Source organism: Zonotrichia leucophrys, chromosome 19, assembly GCF_028769735.1.
Source record: "Zonotrichia leucophrys gambelii isolate GWCS_2022_RI chromosome 19, RI_Zleu_2.0, whole genome shotgun sequence".
In the NCBI taxonomy this organism is placed as follows: Eukaryota; Metazoa; Chordata; class Aves; order Passeriformes; family Passerellidae; genus Zonotrichia; species Zonotrichia leucophrys.
In genome coordinates this window covers 1546961-1563304 of record NC_088188.1, presented here as the reverse complement: position 1 = coordinate 1563304, position 16344 = coordinate 1546961, and the positions used below count along the sequence as shown (strand labels likewise).

The following is a 16344-nucleotide window of genomic DNA, read 5'->3' as shown; positions in this document are numbered from 1 at the left end:
TCCCTCCTCAATAAACAGCCTGACCAGAGGGACCAGTGCTAAAGGTGTGAGATGAGAAGACTAAAATGCACCAGGAATGTCACGTGCCAAAACCATAGCAAGCTTCAGAGCATGCAGTTCATGCAAAGCACCTTCTTTCCCCTCAAAGAAGCCCCTACACTTGCACTGCTGTTAACACACTTTCCAACACCTTTCTATTCAGTGTTTTACATGGACTTGCATGCTCACATGTCCAGGCTGGGAAGGGTTAATGGAAAGTAAAACCTGGTCAATATTTATTTTTTGTCAGGACTGTTCCCATTATTCAGTTAACGCAGTAAAAATTCCTCTTAACATTGAAGTACCAAATTTATAAGAGTTTGCCATTCAGCAAGTGTCATGCCTTCCTTGAAAACTGTAGAGAGGCTGATTTCAGCTTTTTCAATTGTGGCTTGATGGCTTTCCTGTTAAGTTTGCACATTACTTTACTACATAATGGCTATTTGTTTCTAATATTTTAATCTAAAAGAATATTTAGGAGATGTGCTTTTCTGACTTCTCTGTCACTAACCCAAAGATATGCATTAGTAGCCTTTTCTAAAAGAAGTTATGCTAACACATTAGATATTCTAAAACTACATGGAAGAGCTTTTCTACATTGTTCTAAAAGAAAGGCGAACTACAGATCTTTTCACCTACATTTTCCATTTGGAATATTTTCTGTTTGGTAGCATAGCTTCATTATTTTCATGTCTGATGTTAATGCTTTAAAAGAAATTGCTGTTACAAATTGGGTTTTCTGTCCTGCAAAAGGCTTAAGCATGTGAGTAACTTTACTGGCTTGAATGGCAAAGCATTTTAGTTACTAAGATCTGGGTAGTCTGTAGAATTATGTGATTATTTTGGTTGCTGTTTTGTTGTTTTCTCATGAAGTGTTCTGCTGAAGAAAATCCCTTACTGAAAACATTCATTGCAAGCTGCTTTGGCATTGCCTGAACTCCATATCATAGCTCAGAACATATTTCTTTTCAATAATTTGAGAGCTTAGCAGTAAGCATCATCCATCCCTCACACTTGTGCACAGTTCCAGCTTGCAGTGAGTGCAGTCCTGGTTTCACCCCTGCAGTGCTGCTGTGTGCCCAGCTCTGTGGGCTGGGACGTGGCACTCTGCAGCATGTTCACACTGTGGGCTGTGTGAGGAGAGGCTGAGGATCCCTTCCCAGAGCTGTGCTCCCTGTGCAGAGAATGTCTGAGGAGTTGAGAGCCTCTCCTTCCTCCTCCTCACCGTCCAGTGGCACCCACAGGGGTGAGCACAGAGCTTTCTAATTGAGGTCCCAAGCTCTGTTATCTATTTGAAATTAATTTGCCCAGGCAGGAAGAGCTGGGAATCACACCCAGAGGTTTGATTTCATCTCAAAATCACCTGGTCATCAAGGGTGTAACCTTACCAAGCCAGGAATGGCGCAGGCAGCCAAAAGCATTGAGCTCCATTGGAGCTCCCCAGCTAAGGTTGGTGTTGGTTGGGGTGGAGATCCCTGGTGGCTCCTCTTGGATCAGCTGCAAGTCCTGTGCAGGCAGACTGGGAGAGGTGAATCCTCAGGCAGCCCAGAGTGCAGAAGTGCAGCAGTGACCCTGGCCTGGCTGGGAGTGGCACTGCAGAGCCCTGATGGCTCCTGCAACATTGCATGTCCCTTCCAGCTCAGGGTGTTCTGCGACTCTGCGATTGATTGCAGTGGTGGAGGGGTTTTCTTAAAGACTCTTTTATTCCAGCCCAACATTAGGGGAAAAAAATTAAAAATAGGAAATGTGAAAAGCAGGATTTGTTCCTTCTCAGTGGTATTTTGTTTAAAAGATGTCACTGAACGCTTCCAGTATAATCATAATGGCATTTAAGGGTCTGCAATGCTAGAGCATTAAACCAAACCAACCAAGAATCTGTTGATCTTTCAATCAATATAAATGAGGCACACACCTCAGCATAAGAAATTCAGTATTTTTCAGTGTAGCACACAGCCTCAGAACTTCTCTTACTTGGTAATATGTTCATTGGATAATGTGATTTTAACTTTCTTCTTTGTGGAGGCAGTGGCTTAGAGCTGTTCTCATGTTATCAACCTCAGGAGCTCTTGACAAATGTGAGGATTAAAAAGTTATTCCTTCTCTGTCCACTGGACTATGTGCAGCTCACTTAAATGAGCTGGATAATCAGGAGCCTCTTGAGATGTTACCAACACTGTCATTGAATACAATGACATTGGCAAAGGAATTTGTCATTTTGGTTGCACATATATTTCTCCTTAATTACAGAAAACAGCTGTTATTTTTTCTAAATTTTATGTGTCATTTAAAGTACATCAATTATATGGAAAATTGATTAAATATCAACAAAAGGACTGAATGAGCTTTCCTAGGGAAATAAAACAATTAAGGGTACCCTCTAAACTAGTCCCATAAGCAAAATAAATAAAAGATTAGGCATTGCAGAGCCCACAAGCCAGTGATTTCCCACCAAAGTAAAGGAATTGAACCTTCACGTTGAGAATCCTTCACTGGAGGGCCTTGACTTGGTCTCCCTGTGTCCAGATGTGGAAGCTGTTAAATGCCTCAACTCTTGGTGGAAAGCAGGTGGAAGGAAATGAGAGCCAGGATGTGATTTCCAGACTGTTCAGGTCTCATTGAATGAAGGCAGCTCCTGATCCCAAACAGTGAAATGCTGGGCAGTGCAGACCAGGCAGGGCTGGTATCAGCTGCTCTGCCTTCCAAGTGTTTTCCAAGAGTTACATTCTGAACTTTGGAGGTCTCAGACATGGCCCATGAAATGACAGTTTCAACAGTTCAGTCTAGACACAGCAGAAGATGCACCTGGTGACATTAGAATGAGAGTTTCCTTCTCCCAGGCATTTTTTCTGCATTTGCCGCAGTTTCACTGTCCAAAAGTACCTAGAGCTACAAATCTTACACAGCTCAGCAAAAGAAGTAGGGGGCAGAAATTGTATGGGTGAAGGAGCAAATGTTCACTGAGGAGTCACCCCCTGAGCTGCCCTTCAGCAGCCAGTACTGCTTATCCTGGCCAGAGTGTCATCTGCTGGTGACACCAGCACCCAGAGAGACACCGTGTCAGCTGGAGCTGAGGGCAGCCCTCACTGCTTACCCTTCCCACAGAATCCCAGAATAGCTGGGGACAGAAGGGACCTCTGGAGATCATCCACTCCAACCCCCTGCGGAGGCAGGGCCACCCAGAGCAGGTGACACAGGAATGTGCCAGGTGGGTTTGTCTTCAGAGACACCTCCCTGGGCATCCTGTTCCAGTGCTCTGCCACCTCAATGGAAAGTTCTTTCTTGTGTTGAGTTGGAACTTCCTGGGTTTTAGTTTCTGGCCATAAATAATTGTTGCCTTTAACAGCACACTGTCCCTCATCCCACATGGAACAGAATTTCCATGCTCAGCAAACAGCACGTGTCCAGCACTGAATATGTGGAGCTGTCTTTATGGAGAGATTCCAACTCAGAGGTCAATTGAAATTACTAAGAGGCTAAAATCATTGGAACTGAGGGATTAGATTCACCTTGTGAATTTGATCAGTTTTAAATGAGAGAGCTTTTTCACTTAGCATTGCCCATAACAACTCCTGGTCAACATTACTTCCTGAAAATAATTGGTATGGAACCCATTTCCATATTTAGATTTTTGTTCACTGCCAGACAATAATTCCCCAAACTGTTGTGCACCATTATTAGGTTTGAAAGATGGAATGAATTCACAGTATTTTCTGACTTGGTAGCATTGGCCCTGTCCTGCTCAGCTTGTTTTAACCTAGACATGGGAAGGGTTGGTCATCTGAGGAGCAGCTGACTCCAGGCATGGTGTTTTCAGAGCCAGTGTGAAGGATGGACAGACAGAGCAGATTTATCTCTGCTGAGGAGGTCGACACAAACTCTGTGTGATGGGCAGCTCTGTTAAACCCTGCACTGAGGGTCACTGCACACTCAGGGAATTACCTTCTGTCAGAGGGCTGGGGTGGCACCATCAGCACTGGTGGTACTCAAAAGGATTTTGCCTCAGCTTGAAGTAAATGGAATTGCAAAAAGTAAATTGAAAAGCTAGACATTGGAAAAGAATAGAGGAGAGAAATTAGTAGTGTACATAGGTCCGGAAATGTTTTTAAAAGCCATTTGAAAAATAGGAATCTATTTTCCCAAATGTATTCTTAAAAGAAGAAGTAGGTAGAATACTATTAACCATGTAATTTGTATTTAATTCCCTCACTTTTTGGATGAAATGAGTATGTTTTTACTTTTCTCTCTTCTTTGCAAACATTTAAAGTCTTTGCAATACATGTCCTAGAGCTAGATGCCCATGGGAGCCTTCTGTGGAGTTCAGTGTTTGAGATCTCAGTCAGATTCTTCACAGAGCAGCTTTGGAGATCTGCAGCTGCTGTGATAACAGAGTAGGCCAAGTTTAGAGATGGGATGTTCTTCTGGAGTTTTGGGTGTGCCAAAGGCACAGTGCCTTTACTGGTGCATTCACCAGCTCTCTGCAAAGCCACGAGTAGAAAGCCAGGCACTCTGATGCTTTGTTTTCTTTGCAGAGCTTCTCATGCCTTCATCTCACGCTTCTCTTTCTTGTAGGGAGAGCATTGAGAAAAGACACTCCAGCCATCCTTCGCCAGCACCTATCCATCCAGTAAACTCCCTCGGACATAACCGCAGCTCAAGTGAGCAGATCAGGAGCCATCTGAATCCCGAGGTTCGAGAAAAAGAGAAACCCAAAGAACGAGAGAGGGATCACTCCGAATCTCGGAAGGAGATTAATGTTGAAGAGCACAAGGTGAAGGACAGCTACGTTTCAGAGAAAGAAGGCCTGAGCCATGAAAGCCGAGTGGTGGAAGAGTCTAAACAAATGCCCAGGGTTCCTTCGCCCTATGCCAGGCCCCCCGTTGTGGAGAGCACCAGGCCCAACAGCACTTCCAACCGCGAGGCCGACAGGAAGAACGAGCCGGCGTACGATAACCCGAAGAAAAGCAACGAAGTCAAGGTGAAGGAAGAGCGAAAGGAAGACCATGATGTTCAGCCTGAGGGACCTCAGACTCATAGGTCATCTGATCAGCCGCCACCTATATCCACATCCAACGTCCACCCAAGTCCTTTAGTGTCTATGCCCATGACTGTAGGTGTGACTGGTATACATCACATGAACAGCATCAGTGGCCTGGACAGGACTCGCATGATGACCCCTTTTATGGGAATTAGCCCAATTCCTGGTGGAGAACGTTTCCCCTATCCTTCTTTCCACTGGGATCCAATGAGAGATCCCTTGAGAGATCCCTACAGAGAGCTGGATATTCATCGGAGAGACCCCCTGGGCAGAGACTTTTTGCTAAGAAATGACCCCCTCCATCGCCTCTCTACGCCAAGGTTGTACGAAGCAGACAGGTCATTCAGGGATCGGGAACCTCACGACTACAACCACCACCACCACCACCACCACCCTCTGTCCGTGGACCCGCGCCGGGAGCACGAGCGGGGCGCGCACCTGGACGAGCGGGAGCGGCTGCACATGCTCCGCGAGGACTACGAGCACGCGCGCCTGCACTCGGTGCACCCCGCCGCCCTGGACGGGCACCTGCCCCACCCCGGCCTGCTCACGCCAGGCCTGCCCAGCATGCACTACCCCCGCGTCAGCCCCCCCACGGGACACCAGAACGGCCTCCTCAATAAAACTCCCCCCACAGCAGCTCTCAGTGCCCCGCCGCCTCTTATCTCCACGCTGGGCCCGCGGCCCGGCTCTCCCAGAAGGACTACTCCTCTGTCCACAGAGATGAGAGAGAGGCCTCCCTCTCACACCCTCAAGGACATCGAAGCTCGATAAGCAGAGCGAGACTCAGTGAAAACCAGAGCAAGAGGGACAAAAACCTTGTAAATGAACATAATATAAAGACCTTCTTACTAGTCATTGATACAGACTGGGGATGTGACCCACTGTACAATATGTATAGACCTGAGTGCAAAGATTTTGAAATGATTTTTTTTGTATATTATATGTTGAAATTTTCCAGATCTTTTAGCCAATGTTCCATATGTTCCTCGTGTCTCCTACTCTATTTTATTTCTAGCTTAAAAATTTCAAAATTTGAACTGAAGAACAAGACGTCAGTCTGAGTGATTTGACTAGAAACAAGCCACCACCAATGTCAACCCTACAAAGCTCTTTCAAACCAGAAGTGAAGTCAATTGTAGATATTTATGTAAAAAGATTGCTTCATGGATTAATGGTTCATATATGCAAAAAGGGTAAGATGAAAGCTTTACTTTGTACAAATGTAAATAGATAAAATTAAGTAACATAATACATTAATACTTCTTAAACTGTGCTATTTGCAAACTTAATATTGATCAACACAGTCTGCTTATGCTGTGTTACTTATATTGTTATAGACAGCTAAACCCCTTCAACTATGCAATGAATTTTAAGGCTTTTCACAAAAGCCTTTATAACTCAAAGGAGCCTTTTCAACACACAACATAATTAAAGTCATATTTTCCCTGAACAAGCTCATTTCTAATGGAAGCCTACTTCTCTTGTTTTGATGAAGAAACAGCCCTTCAGAGGTGTAGTTTTCTGTGTGAACCCTTGCATCAGGCTGCTGAGGTCACTGTAACTCGTGTGTCCCTTGGATGGTGTCAGGATTAGTGCTCTGTGATCACTGACATGGAGTCATGGCAGATTGGGTTTCAGTCATATTAATCCGGGTTAAATGGTAATAATGGAATGCTGGAGATTTTCCAGAACTTTTGTCACTTAACATGTCAAATTTATTTTGGGGAGAACATCTGCTTATAGCCATTCATGTCTGGTTTTATTGCCAGTGTGTCATTTTTATCTGTACACACATTTTTTTTTGTGTTAAGTGATTTTTAACTACATTGAAACAAATCCTACAAGAAAGTGAATACTTTTCTAAATGATGGATATGTTTTCACTGTGGATCAGTAGTTTAATTAATGAACTCCATTGCAGATTTCATAATGGAATTTATTGTATTTCAGTTGGTAATAAAGTCTGTGAATAGCTAACAGGTCAGCCTTGTTGTTCCCTAATCATAGAAGACATGAAATAACCTGAAGAACATGGTCCTTTTTAAAAATATGCATCAATCTTCTGAAATCTGTCTTTTCATAACACACTTTTTTATAATGTGTTAAGTTTCTTGTCTAAATATTTGGAGAGAATATGACTTTATCAGAGAGAATTCAATATCTTGTCTACTGGACTGTAAAATATATGTATGAAATAAAATTAGTTCCATTGGTCTTCTAGTGTATTAAAGTGCTATCTGAAGTTGTTACCCTGTTTTGGCAAAAAAAAAGAAAAAAAAGAAAAAAGTTAACTACAAACAGTTGTTTCTAATGATCAGAGATCTATTTTAGTAGTCAACTGAAGGTTTAGTTGTGAGCTTCAGATTTTTGTGAACTCCAGATGTTGTGCAGTGTTTCTTTTTTTTTCTTTTTTTTTTTTTTTCTACAAACAAAAGGAAAAATACAAAAAAGTCCCAACCCTGAGGAATATGTACACTGGAACCGTAGTGGTAGCTTTCAGTATTGTAAAGAGATTGTTATATACAAACCTTTTTGCTGTTTATCCTGTATGTAATAAAGTCCTTTCTAGATCCTATGTGAACAGAAAAGTGAAGCGGCTCTCAATCTTCAGCATGTTTCCTCCTCAGCGAAGACTTGTGTAATGTAAATTGTGCCATGTTATTAAAAAATGTGAACTAAACTGCTAGGTGCTTCTTTGTGTGCAGTGCCCCATCGTTGCTATGGGGAGGAAGTCCTTTTTCCCAACAGTGGGGTTTTGTTCAGGAGTAGCTGTTAAAATTGGAAAGGAAATGGCAAACTTTCCTCAGCCATCTTACTGGAATCCTTAGAGTTGTCAGGGAAAAAGAAACAGAAAGGAGACCAGATCCTTGGCTTGTCCAGGTTCTTTAAAAATATAGTAAAACTCTACTTGGATTAGATTTTAATTAGATCATAATCTTGGTCTGCTGGATGCACATCATTAAAAAGCTGAGTTACTGAAGAAGGCGGGACTGGATGGCCACAGGAGGATGTAACTGCTGGAGCCAGCGAGGGAGGCCCCACGAGGCAGGGTCTGATTGAGAGCAGCATCTTCCAGGCTCATCTCATCCTTGCAGAGGAGCCTGACAGCTCTGGCAGCGTCTTCAGGAGGGAAGAAACGTGGTCTTGATTGTCCAGGCTCTCATCCTTGTCCTCCCAGGTGCTGAGCAAACTCTTATTGATGGTCCTTAATTCCCAATTAAGCCAATGAGCCCTCGCTCCTAGAGTCCAGAAAGCATCGAGGCCTTTCAGTCCCTTTGAATTCAATTTCAGTGCTCCATGCCTTGGAAGATCCACGTGTCAAGTCTTCTTGTACTGGTGATGCTCAGAGGAGTATGCCTGAAAGGTGTAGTAAGAGATGAAACAAGATTTTTAATGCCTTTAAACGTCTTCAGATGCATTCACTGCTTTCCAGAAGTTTGATATAGGGATGTTAGCTTGCAGCTATAGACAATTTGATCTTTTTTGAAGGATTTTCCATTCAGGACATTTGTCTTAAATCTTCTACTTTTCAATTCACTTGTGTTTAAGAAATGAATTTCATTTAAAAACCATGCCAGCTACCATCTGTGGGAATGAAATGAATCATGAGGGTATTAATTCTGTAAGTTGTGTGAGATTTTGATCATAGAAAACCCTCAGTGTGCTTTATAGCAACCAGGGCTTTGCTTTACGTTTTCAAGTCCCATCTTCCCAAATTCCAACTAATTTTCCACAGAGCAGCTTCCTATCACTAGCTTAGATGCCAAATACAATGTTTAGGAAGGGAATCTTTGAAAACAGTCCTAACATTTGTTTCCCGATATGTTGTTCATTTTATGCCATGCTTGGTCTCTTTTTAAAATTCCTATGTTTGGATCTTTGGTTTTGCTTGCTAAGACTTAGCTCCAGCCTGGTTTTCTGCTTTTCATACCTTACTGCTCCCCTCTTTGCCAGTCCTGTCCTCTTTCATGACCTAGGGCAGCTAAATCTTATCAGAGGCAGCAATAAACACTGCAGATTTTTTTACAAAAGTAATTTTGTTGTTCCTTTTTACCTTTGCCTGTATAAGCTCATGAAGACTGTAGTCCTTGCTGGACTGGAAGATAGGCAGATGGAGGTTGAGGACGATTTTTCTGCAAGTATTTTCATTTGTAGTGGCTGTGCCTCGTTGAGGAAATGTTTAGCACGGTTCTTGCAGATTTGAATTCTCATTACAGCTTCACACGTGCAGGTGACTCTGCTGAAAGGCTCTGGACAGGGACCAAGGTCACAGAGCAGTGGTGCTGCACTTCCAGAGGAGCTCCTTGGCTCACTGCTTGGTTTCTGGCAAGGAAGAAGAGTGAGCAGTGGTTTGGAGACCAAGGACTCCAGTTACACAGGGTTTTGTTACTGCCATGGTGGCTTGGTTAAGTCCCACCTGGATAAACCAACTTCCTTCTTTGGACTCCACCTGCCAGCTTTGGAGTGGCAGTGCTTGAATTCAGAAGGTGATTTGGAGCACGATTCCAGTTAAATGGTCAGAATTTCCTTTGGAGTGTGACTGCCTGAGCTCTGGATGGAGGCTGGCCTCTAACTCAGCTGGCTGGGAATTGCTTTGCAAACGAGTGGTGGGGCTGCCTCCTGCCCTGCTGATGTCCTGGTCCCATCAGATCCTTCCTGCACATGTAAAAACTCAATCCTGGCCATTCCTTACATGAAGCTCTTTGGGGCACAGCCTGTCTCTTACTTTGACTGCACCATGATTGGTGCCCTTGGTTGGGGCAACTGAGCATAGTCCAGTGCAGCTATAATGCAAAAATTCTTTTAGTCATACTAAAACTGAAGCTTCAGTGAATTAGCCATGGAAACCTGTATAAAAAACTCCACATTTTTGCTAGCCAAGGAGAACCAGAGCTGCAGGTGAGGACTGACTGTTCTCCCTGTGCCCTGTCTCCAGCTGGAGGGGCTTGGACTGTTTGTGCCTGTGGGCAAGGTGGAAGTTCCCAGCTGGCATCTCTTGGGGTCATACCCCTTCCTTTTACCACTGGTATCTTGCAGCTGAAATCATGTTAGCACAAAGATACTTCCTGGTCATAAAATAGCTCCCCCTCCTCATTTGTGCACTGTGAGGCTGCATACAGCAACAGGTATTTATGGACATCTGAATGCACAAGTGCTGTCAGGTACAGTACCAGGGAAGAAGCTCAATCCAGCAAGGAGCAGAGTACAAAATCCTGGTGGCACCCCACAATCTCACACGTCTGTTTTGCTGCTATCTGATGTTTCCTTTGCTGGTTCTGGTAATACATCAGTACAGCATTATCCCCATTTTATAAACAGAAGAAGTGCTGCTGGGAACCCCAAACACAGAGTCAGCAGTGTGATACCAGGCACTACTGCCTGAGTGACCTCAGGAGTCACCCAGGGCAACTGAGTGACTGCCAGAGCCACTGGGGAACAGAGAAAAGCCCAAATCAGGCAAATTGCAGAGTCAAGGGTGGCAGGAGATGAGGAATTTCCTTTGGTTCTAGAAAGTACTTTTAACCTTCCATATTAACTAATTGTGGCATCTCAGACTGCTAAACTTACCTGTGAAGGAATGGGTTTTACCTATTTATTGATAAGTAGTTCAAGTATTGACCCAAGCTGATAAGGGCTGTGGTCATTCTGTTACTAAGGGCAGATTTGCTGCATTTTAGCACCTAATGTGGCTTTTGATCATCATATTGCCCAGTACTGAAACTCACTCTGAGTGCAGCATTTTTCTTCGTTGAATTTATGTTTCTCTACTGAAAAACTTGAATTTAGCCCTAGGAACTGAGCCATCCACCCCCAGTACAATCATCTTTGTTTCAAGACAAGATAATTAAGCAAGAATTGAATCAATTCATTGCATAAAGATGTCACCTATCAAATATACAATATGTTTATTAAATGTATCTTTTGCTTTGCATCTTCAAAGCCCTTTAATAGTTTCCATTGAATCAGTGTCATTGTGTGGGTTGGTTTTATGCAGCAGAAATTCCATTAGCATCAAAAGCTTGGGATTTTTTTTATTTTTTCTTTTACAGACAACTAAAAATGCAAGCATAAACTTCTAAGGATTTTCAGTAGTGCCTTTTTTGGGGCCTCAGTGTATTTGGGGTCACCACGGTGTGTTTGGGGTTAATTTGATTTTAAAAAAGAGGGAGAGGTATCAAACAATGCCCAGTTATTGCAGCCAAAAGGAAAGTTTTGTCTCCATTAATCCTAGAACAGCGGAGCAGAACTGGATTTGGTTTAGCCTGTTAGATAAAGATGTTGTTCTGCAGTGGTACCGCAAGAGGGTGGTTAGAGAGCCTGAAACACGTGTAGGCTGTGCTGCAAGAGGGGATGGCTCTGCTGTTCTGGGCAAGGTGAATGTAGCTGTAAATTGTTTTTATGAGAGTCTGCTCTGTGAGGAGCTCTCCTGTTCCCCTGCTTGAGTGACAGAAATCCCAGCGGTGCAGTGGCAGACGCTGCTCAGGCTAACTGAGGAGTGACCTTACTTTGTCACATTTAATACAAGGGACTAGAAGTGCTCCGTACCCAGAGCATTCCGCTCGATAGAGGCAATTGTGTTTTGGAGAGTTAGGTTTAAATTGCATGCTGCTACAGACCAGCAACAAAGCACATTGTGCTTGTGTTAAGGGAATAAAAGATGCTTCTCTAGTACGAATAGTCGACACAATGAGTTACTGTATGTCAGCTCAAGGAGCTGGACTCAATGATCCTTGTGGGTCCCTTCCAACTCAGGAGATTTTATGATTCTATTCTATGACCTCCTCAAAGTCTCAGCACATCTGTCTGTTTTCCCCATTACCTGGCTTTTGAAAGGAGTAGCCAAGGACTAAGCGAGATAATTGCTTCATTTGGAGATGGGGAAAGAAATTCATGCCAGGTTTTCTAAGGACATAGATTAAAATGGTTTATTGAAAATCACCAGAGCTGTCTGCACCATATCAGCAGAAAGCTTGGCTCTGGTTTGCTTTTTTGTTTTTTTTTTTTTTTTTTCCCCTACTCTCATTGCCGTTGCCCTGTGAAAGGAGAGCCAGCCCTTCCCTGGTGCTGCTCTCCTGCCTCTCAGAGGGATGAGGGACGTGTGGTCTGAGCATGGCCCACATCACTCCAGCTGCTGTCTGTCCAGAGGAGGGGGGCTGGTGGAGCCTTCGTCTCCCTCCTCACACCAGCCATGCCCACACTGCCCGCAGCAAGTGCTGGACAGTGCTGTGTCTGCAGGGCCCAGCTGGGTGTCTGAGAGGAGCCAGTCCCCAGCTGGTCCCAGGGCACTGCACTGTGAACTCAGGGCTCCTCGGAGGAGAACTGAGCTCTGCCTCCTCACAGCCCGAACCTGGGGACCAGCACTGCTCTCCTGGGAGGAACAGCAGCAGGTAAGAACAGTGCTTTCCATGATCTGAGCTGCAGTGAGGTGGGGAACTGTGCTGAGGAGATGGGGGCTTGCACCTGCACACCCAGAGAGGGCAGGGGCACCTCCATGGAACGTCCACACTGATACTGGGGGTCTCCTGGTAGCAGCACCTGCCCCCAAGGCAGAGCCTCACAGAACGAGTGATTGGGCATTGGAACAGCCTGACCAGAGAGGTGGTGGGGTCACCATCCCTGAAAGTGTTTAAGAAAAGACTGCCTGTGGCACTTAGTGCCACGATCTGGGTGACAAGGTGGTGTCAGGTCATAGGTTGAGGTCAATGATCTCAGAGGTCTTTTCCAAGCTAGTCAATTCTGTGATTGTGTGATCCTGTGATTCTGTGGTTCTGGATTCTGGGATTCTATGGTTCTGTGGTTCTGTGGCTCTGTGGTTCTGTGATTCTGTGATTCTGTGGTTCTGTGGTTCTGTGGCTCTGTGGCTCTGTGGTTCTGTGGCTCTGTGGTTCTTGATCCCGTGGTTCTGTGATCCTGTGGTTGTGTGGTTCTGTGATCCTGTGACTGGCAGCCTTGGTGAACATGTCTCATCCACCTCACAGCGTTATCACTGGGGCTCTTTGTCAGTGGAGTCATGCTATGATAGTCATTATGGTTTTAAATGACTCATTTTCCACTTAACTGTATTATTGTGGCTTACAGAGCATCTGGAGCTTTGCAGCAGTAAATACATCACCGACTACTACAGCAATGTACTAATCTGTGGCTCTGAAGAATCTCTTTAACAAAATACAGCCGGGGCAGGCAGGTGTTGGTGCCTGTGTGGGCCAGCCCTGCTCTCTGGGGCACCTGTCCCACACTGGACCAAAATACGGCTGACACTGATGTGCTTGAAGGAACTGGTGGAGCATCTTTAGTGCAATTTGATACCGCCTGAATCTAGCATTTTTGTAGAATAAAATGAGAGATTCTTGTCAGATGCACATGAGAGACCCTGCACTGCTGCTGAGGCAGCCAGGCCTGTGAGGTGTTGGTGTACCAGGGAACACCGAGGGTCTGCGCTGAGCAGTCTGTCCTGGATGATCGGAATAGTCCCCTGCTAATATAAGTAAGGACTTTTTAGATGATATTATATTATTTTGTGTTTTTTCTCCTCGGTTCCCGCCGGCACGGCCAGCGATGGAGCTGCAGAGGGCGGTGTGGGAGAAGGAAAGGCCGCCCAAGATGGCGGCGCGGCGGCGCGCTGAGGCACTAGAGGGGGACAGCGGGCTGGGAAAGCGGCTGTGGGGCCGGGCGGGCGGGTTCGGCTCTCGGGTGGATCCTGCCTGCCCTGCCGGGAGCTCTCCTGCCCTGCCTCGAGCTCTCCACAGCTCTCGGCATTTCCCTGTGTCAGAGCCGCGCAGTGCTCGGGTGGGAGTCAGGCTGACATTCATTTTGATAAAGGCATCTTGAGAAGCAGCTTGAGAAACGCAGCAAGTTGAAGCACAGGCTGGAAAAAAGCACACCGCCTGTAAGTTCACGTGTCGCCTGAGGTGATGGGAAAATGAAGTGGGAAAGGAGCAGGTGCGACAGGCTGGGGTTTACATGTGTTCGTTTATTTGCCATAAAATGAGTCATCAAACGCGGTTCTTTCACTGACAGAACCTCTGAACGATGACCCCGGGCTTTGGTCCCCATGCCCTCAGCCCTCAGAAGGACGAACTGGAGACAGCAGCAGAACAACCAGCAAAGGTCACTATGGTGTGCTGCAGGTTCACATAAATCTGGTTAAAAGTAAGAATTAAAGAAAGGAAAAAGGCTTGTTTAGGGAAGAGAAGGAAACCCTCTACAAATCCTCTCCTTTTGAAATTTTTGTCACCCACATTCACCTTGTTGCCTTTTCCTCAATAACCTGTGTAATTTCACACTTTTGACTTTAAAAGAAAGCAACATGCTGGGGTATAAGGGAAATATTTGATATTTGGTGGTTTATTTATTCATGTAAGTTGTATTTTGTAAGGTTTGAGTTGAAAAAGTTTGGATTTTTTTCCCTAAACACCATCCTAACGCATTTGGACAATAGTTCTGGAGTGACTCTTGGGGATGGTGCAGGGCAGGGTAAGAGTTGGGCTCTGATCCCTGTGGGTCCCTTCCAGCTCAGCAGATTCTGAGTGCATATTAAAGCCTTGATGTTTGTAACAAAAGAATTATATTTGAAGCCACAGGGTAACTGGTTTTTGACTCTGTGCTGTAGGAGCTGGACTGGGTGATCCTGATGAGCCCCTTCCAATCACTGCATCCGGTAATTCTGTGACATGGACTGAGGCAGCCTGTGGGGCTGGATGGACAGCAGGACAGCAGGGACAGGCAATGCTCACTCATTTCTGACCCCCACCAACCTAGGGTGGAAGAACCAGGACCTCCAGTGTTTTTAAACAGGAAATTGTGTGTGCCCCATCGCTGTGTACATTTACTGTGATGGTGGAACTTGTGAGCTCTGGGATCACAGGGATACAGCCAGACTGTGTGGAATTAGACATAAATTTGTTCTCACACCAGTTGTGAGCAGGTAAATTGTATATTATTCTCTAATGTGTTTATTCAGATGATTGCATGTTTTAAAATTTGATTTCAAAGCAAAGGACCAGTTTGAGATCTGTTTCTGTCTTAAGAGGAATATTGAGAATCTGTAATTTTGTTTTTTTCCTTTTGATGAGACTCTCCCCCCTTTGCCTCTTGTAAAGAACTTTTAACATCTATTATTAGGAATTCTATATGAGAGGTTTCATCATGGTCTTTTTGGTTGTTTCTTTTTCTTCCCCCAGTTACAATTTCTAATGCTCATTAGCAATGTAGTAAGGCTATTCTGGAGATTACTTAGTTTTATCTTGAATTTGGAGGGATTACAATCAAAGTGGGCATTGGATTTTAAGAATTATCCTGTAATGAATGCAAGAGCTCTATATCACTGCTAATTCTAAACTCTGTCAGCTTGTTCCCTGCCTCTGCAGCTTTGGCTTAGCAAACTTTGCTCTGAATAGTCCCATGACTACTTGATGAAACAGAGAACAGTCTATTTCGAGTAAATTTCACATAGAGTAGGTGGATCTCTGCCTAATTGATCATTTACATGAATTTCTACAAAATTCTGACATCTGGACTAGTGTGAGATCAAATTGGGCTTTGTTTTTGTGCATGTCCCTTTGACAACCTTCTCCCCAAATGTACAGGACTGAATTTCCCTGTCACTGAAGGGCTAAACCAGGAATGCCCTTGACTTTTCCTTTTAATATATCATGCACACAAATGCCTGCAACATTCTGGTGTGTGAGCTCAGCACTTTGCCAAACCTGAGAATCCAACAGAAAAAGAAGAAGACAGCTCTGCAGCACTATGCTTGGTGATTCATGCTTTTGATTTTCATTTTAAATGTATCCCATCAGGCAAACTTCACACTTAACTCATCAAGATAGCAAAAGGCCCTCACAAATATGTATTGGTGGGGACAAAGTGTGATGATGAAGTTTAAAATTGTAGGGTTTTCTTTTATCTAGAATACTAGGTTGGAGTTTTGGTTCCACAGAGGAAGATTGGTTTGCTGTTATCTGGTCTTTTTGGCACGTGCCTGTCTTCAGGAAGCTCAGGTGGATTCTTTGGATGAATTTTCTATTGGCAAAGCAAAGCCACCCAAAAGTTGCTTTTGGATGAGCTAGCACCTGTGTAGTATCTGATGTGTAAAAAACCAGTGCCATAACTTTAGGCCAGGGAAGGATTTTGTGTGGGGATTTTATGCTTTGGAGGAAGGGACCCAGGTTCCCTAAGTTGGAGATGAACAGAAGATCTAAAAAGGAAATTAATGGGAACTCAGTTGTAAAATGAAAAAAAGTTTTTAGTGTGAATTTTTGAACCTGC

The 16344-nt window shown here is 44.4% G+C and overlaps 1 protein-coding gene and 1 long non-coding RNA gene across 8 annotated transcripts in view; both read left to right on the top strand.

Annotated features, from left to right (window-relative positions):
• The window catches only part of AUTS2 (activator of transcription and developmental regulator AUTS2), a 794855-nt gene extending 787555 nt beyond the window's left edge, over positions 1 to 7300 (top strand). For all 7 annotated transcript variants that reach the window (XM_064729514.1, XM_064729517.1, XM_064729513.1 and 4 more), the window contains one exon: positions 4609 to 7300. In XM_064729514.1, coding sequence (XP_064585584.1) covers positions 4609 to 5848 — 1240 coding nt within the window. In that variant the 3' untranslated portion in view covers positions 5849 to 7300. The remainder of the gene's footprint in view (positions 1 to 4608) is intronic.
• A 6460-nt stretch (positions 7301 to 13760) lies between these two features.
• Positions 13761 to 16344, top strand: part of LOC135455798 (uncharacterized) — a 58489-nt gene continuing 55905 nt past the window's right edge. The window contains exon 1 of the long non-coding RNA XR_010442394.1: positions 13761 to 13963. This is a non-coding gene — a long non-coding RNA (uncharacterized LOC135455798). The remainder of the gene's footprint in view (positions 13964 to 16344) is intronic.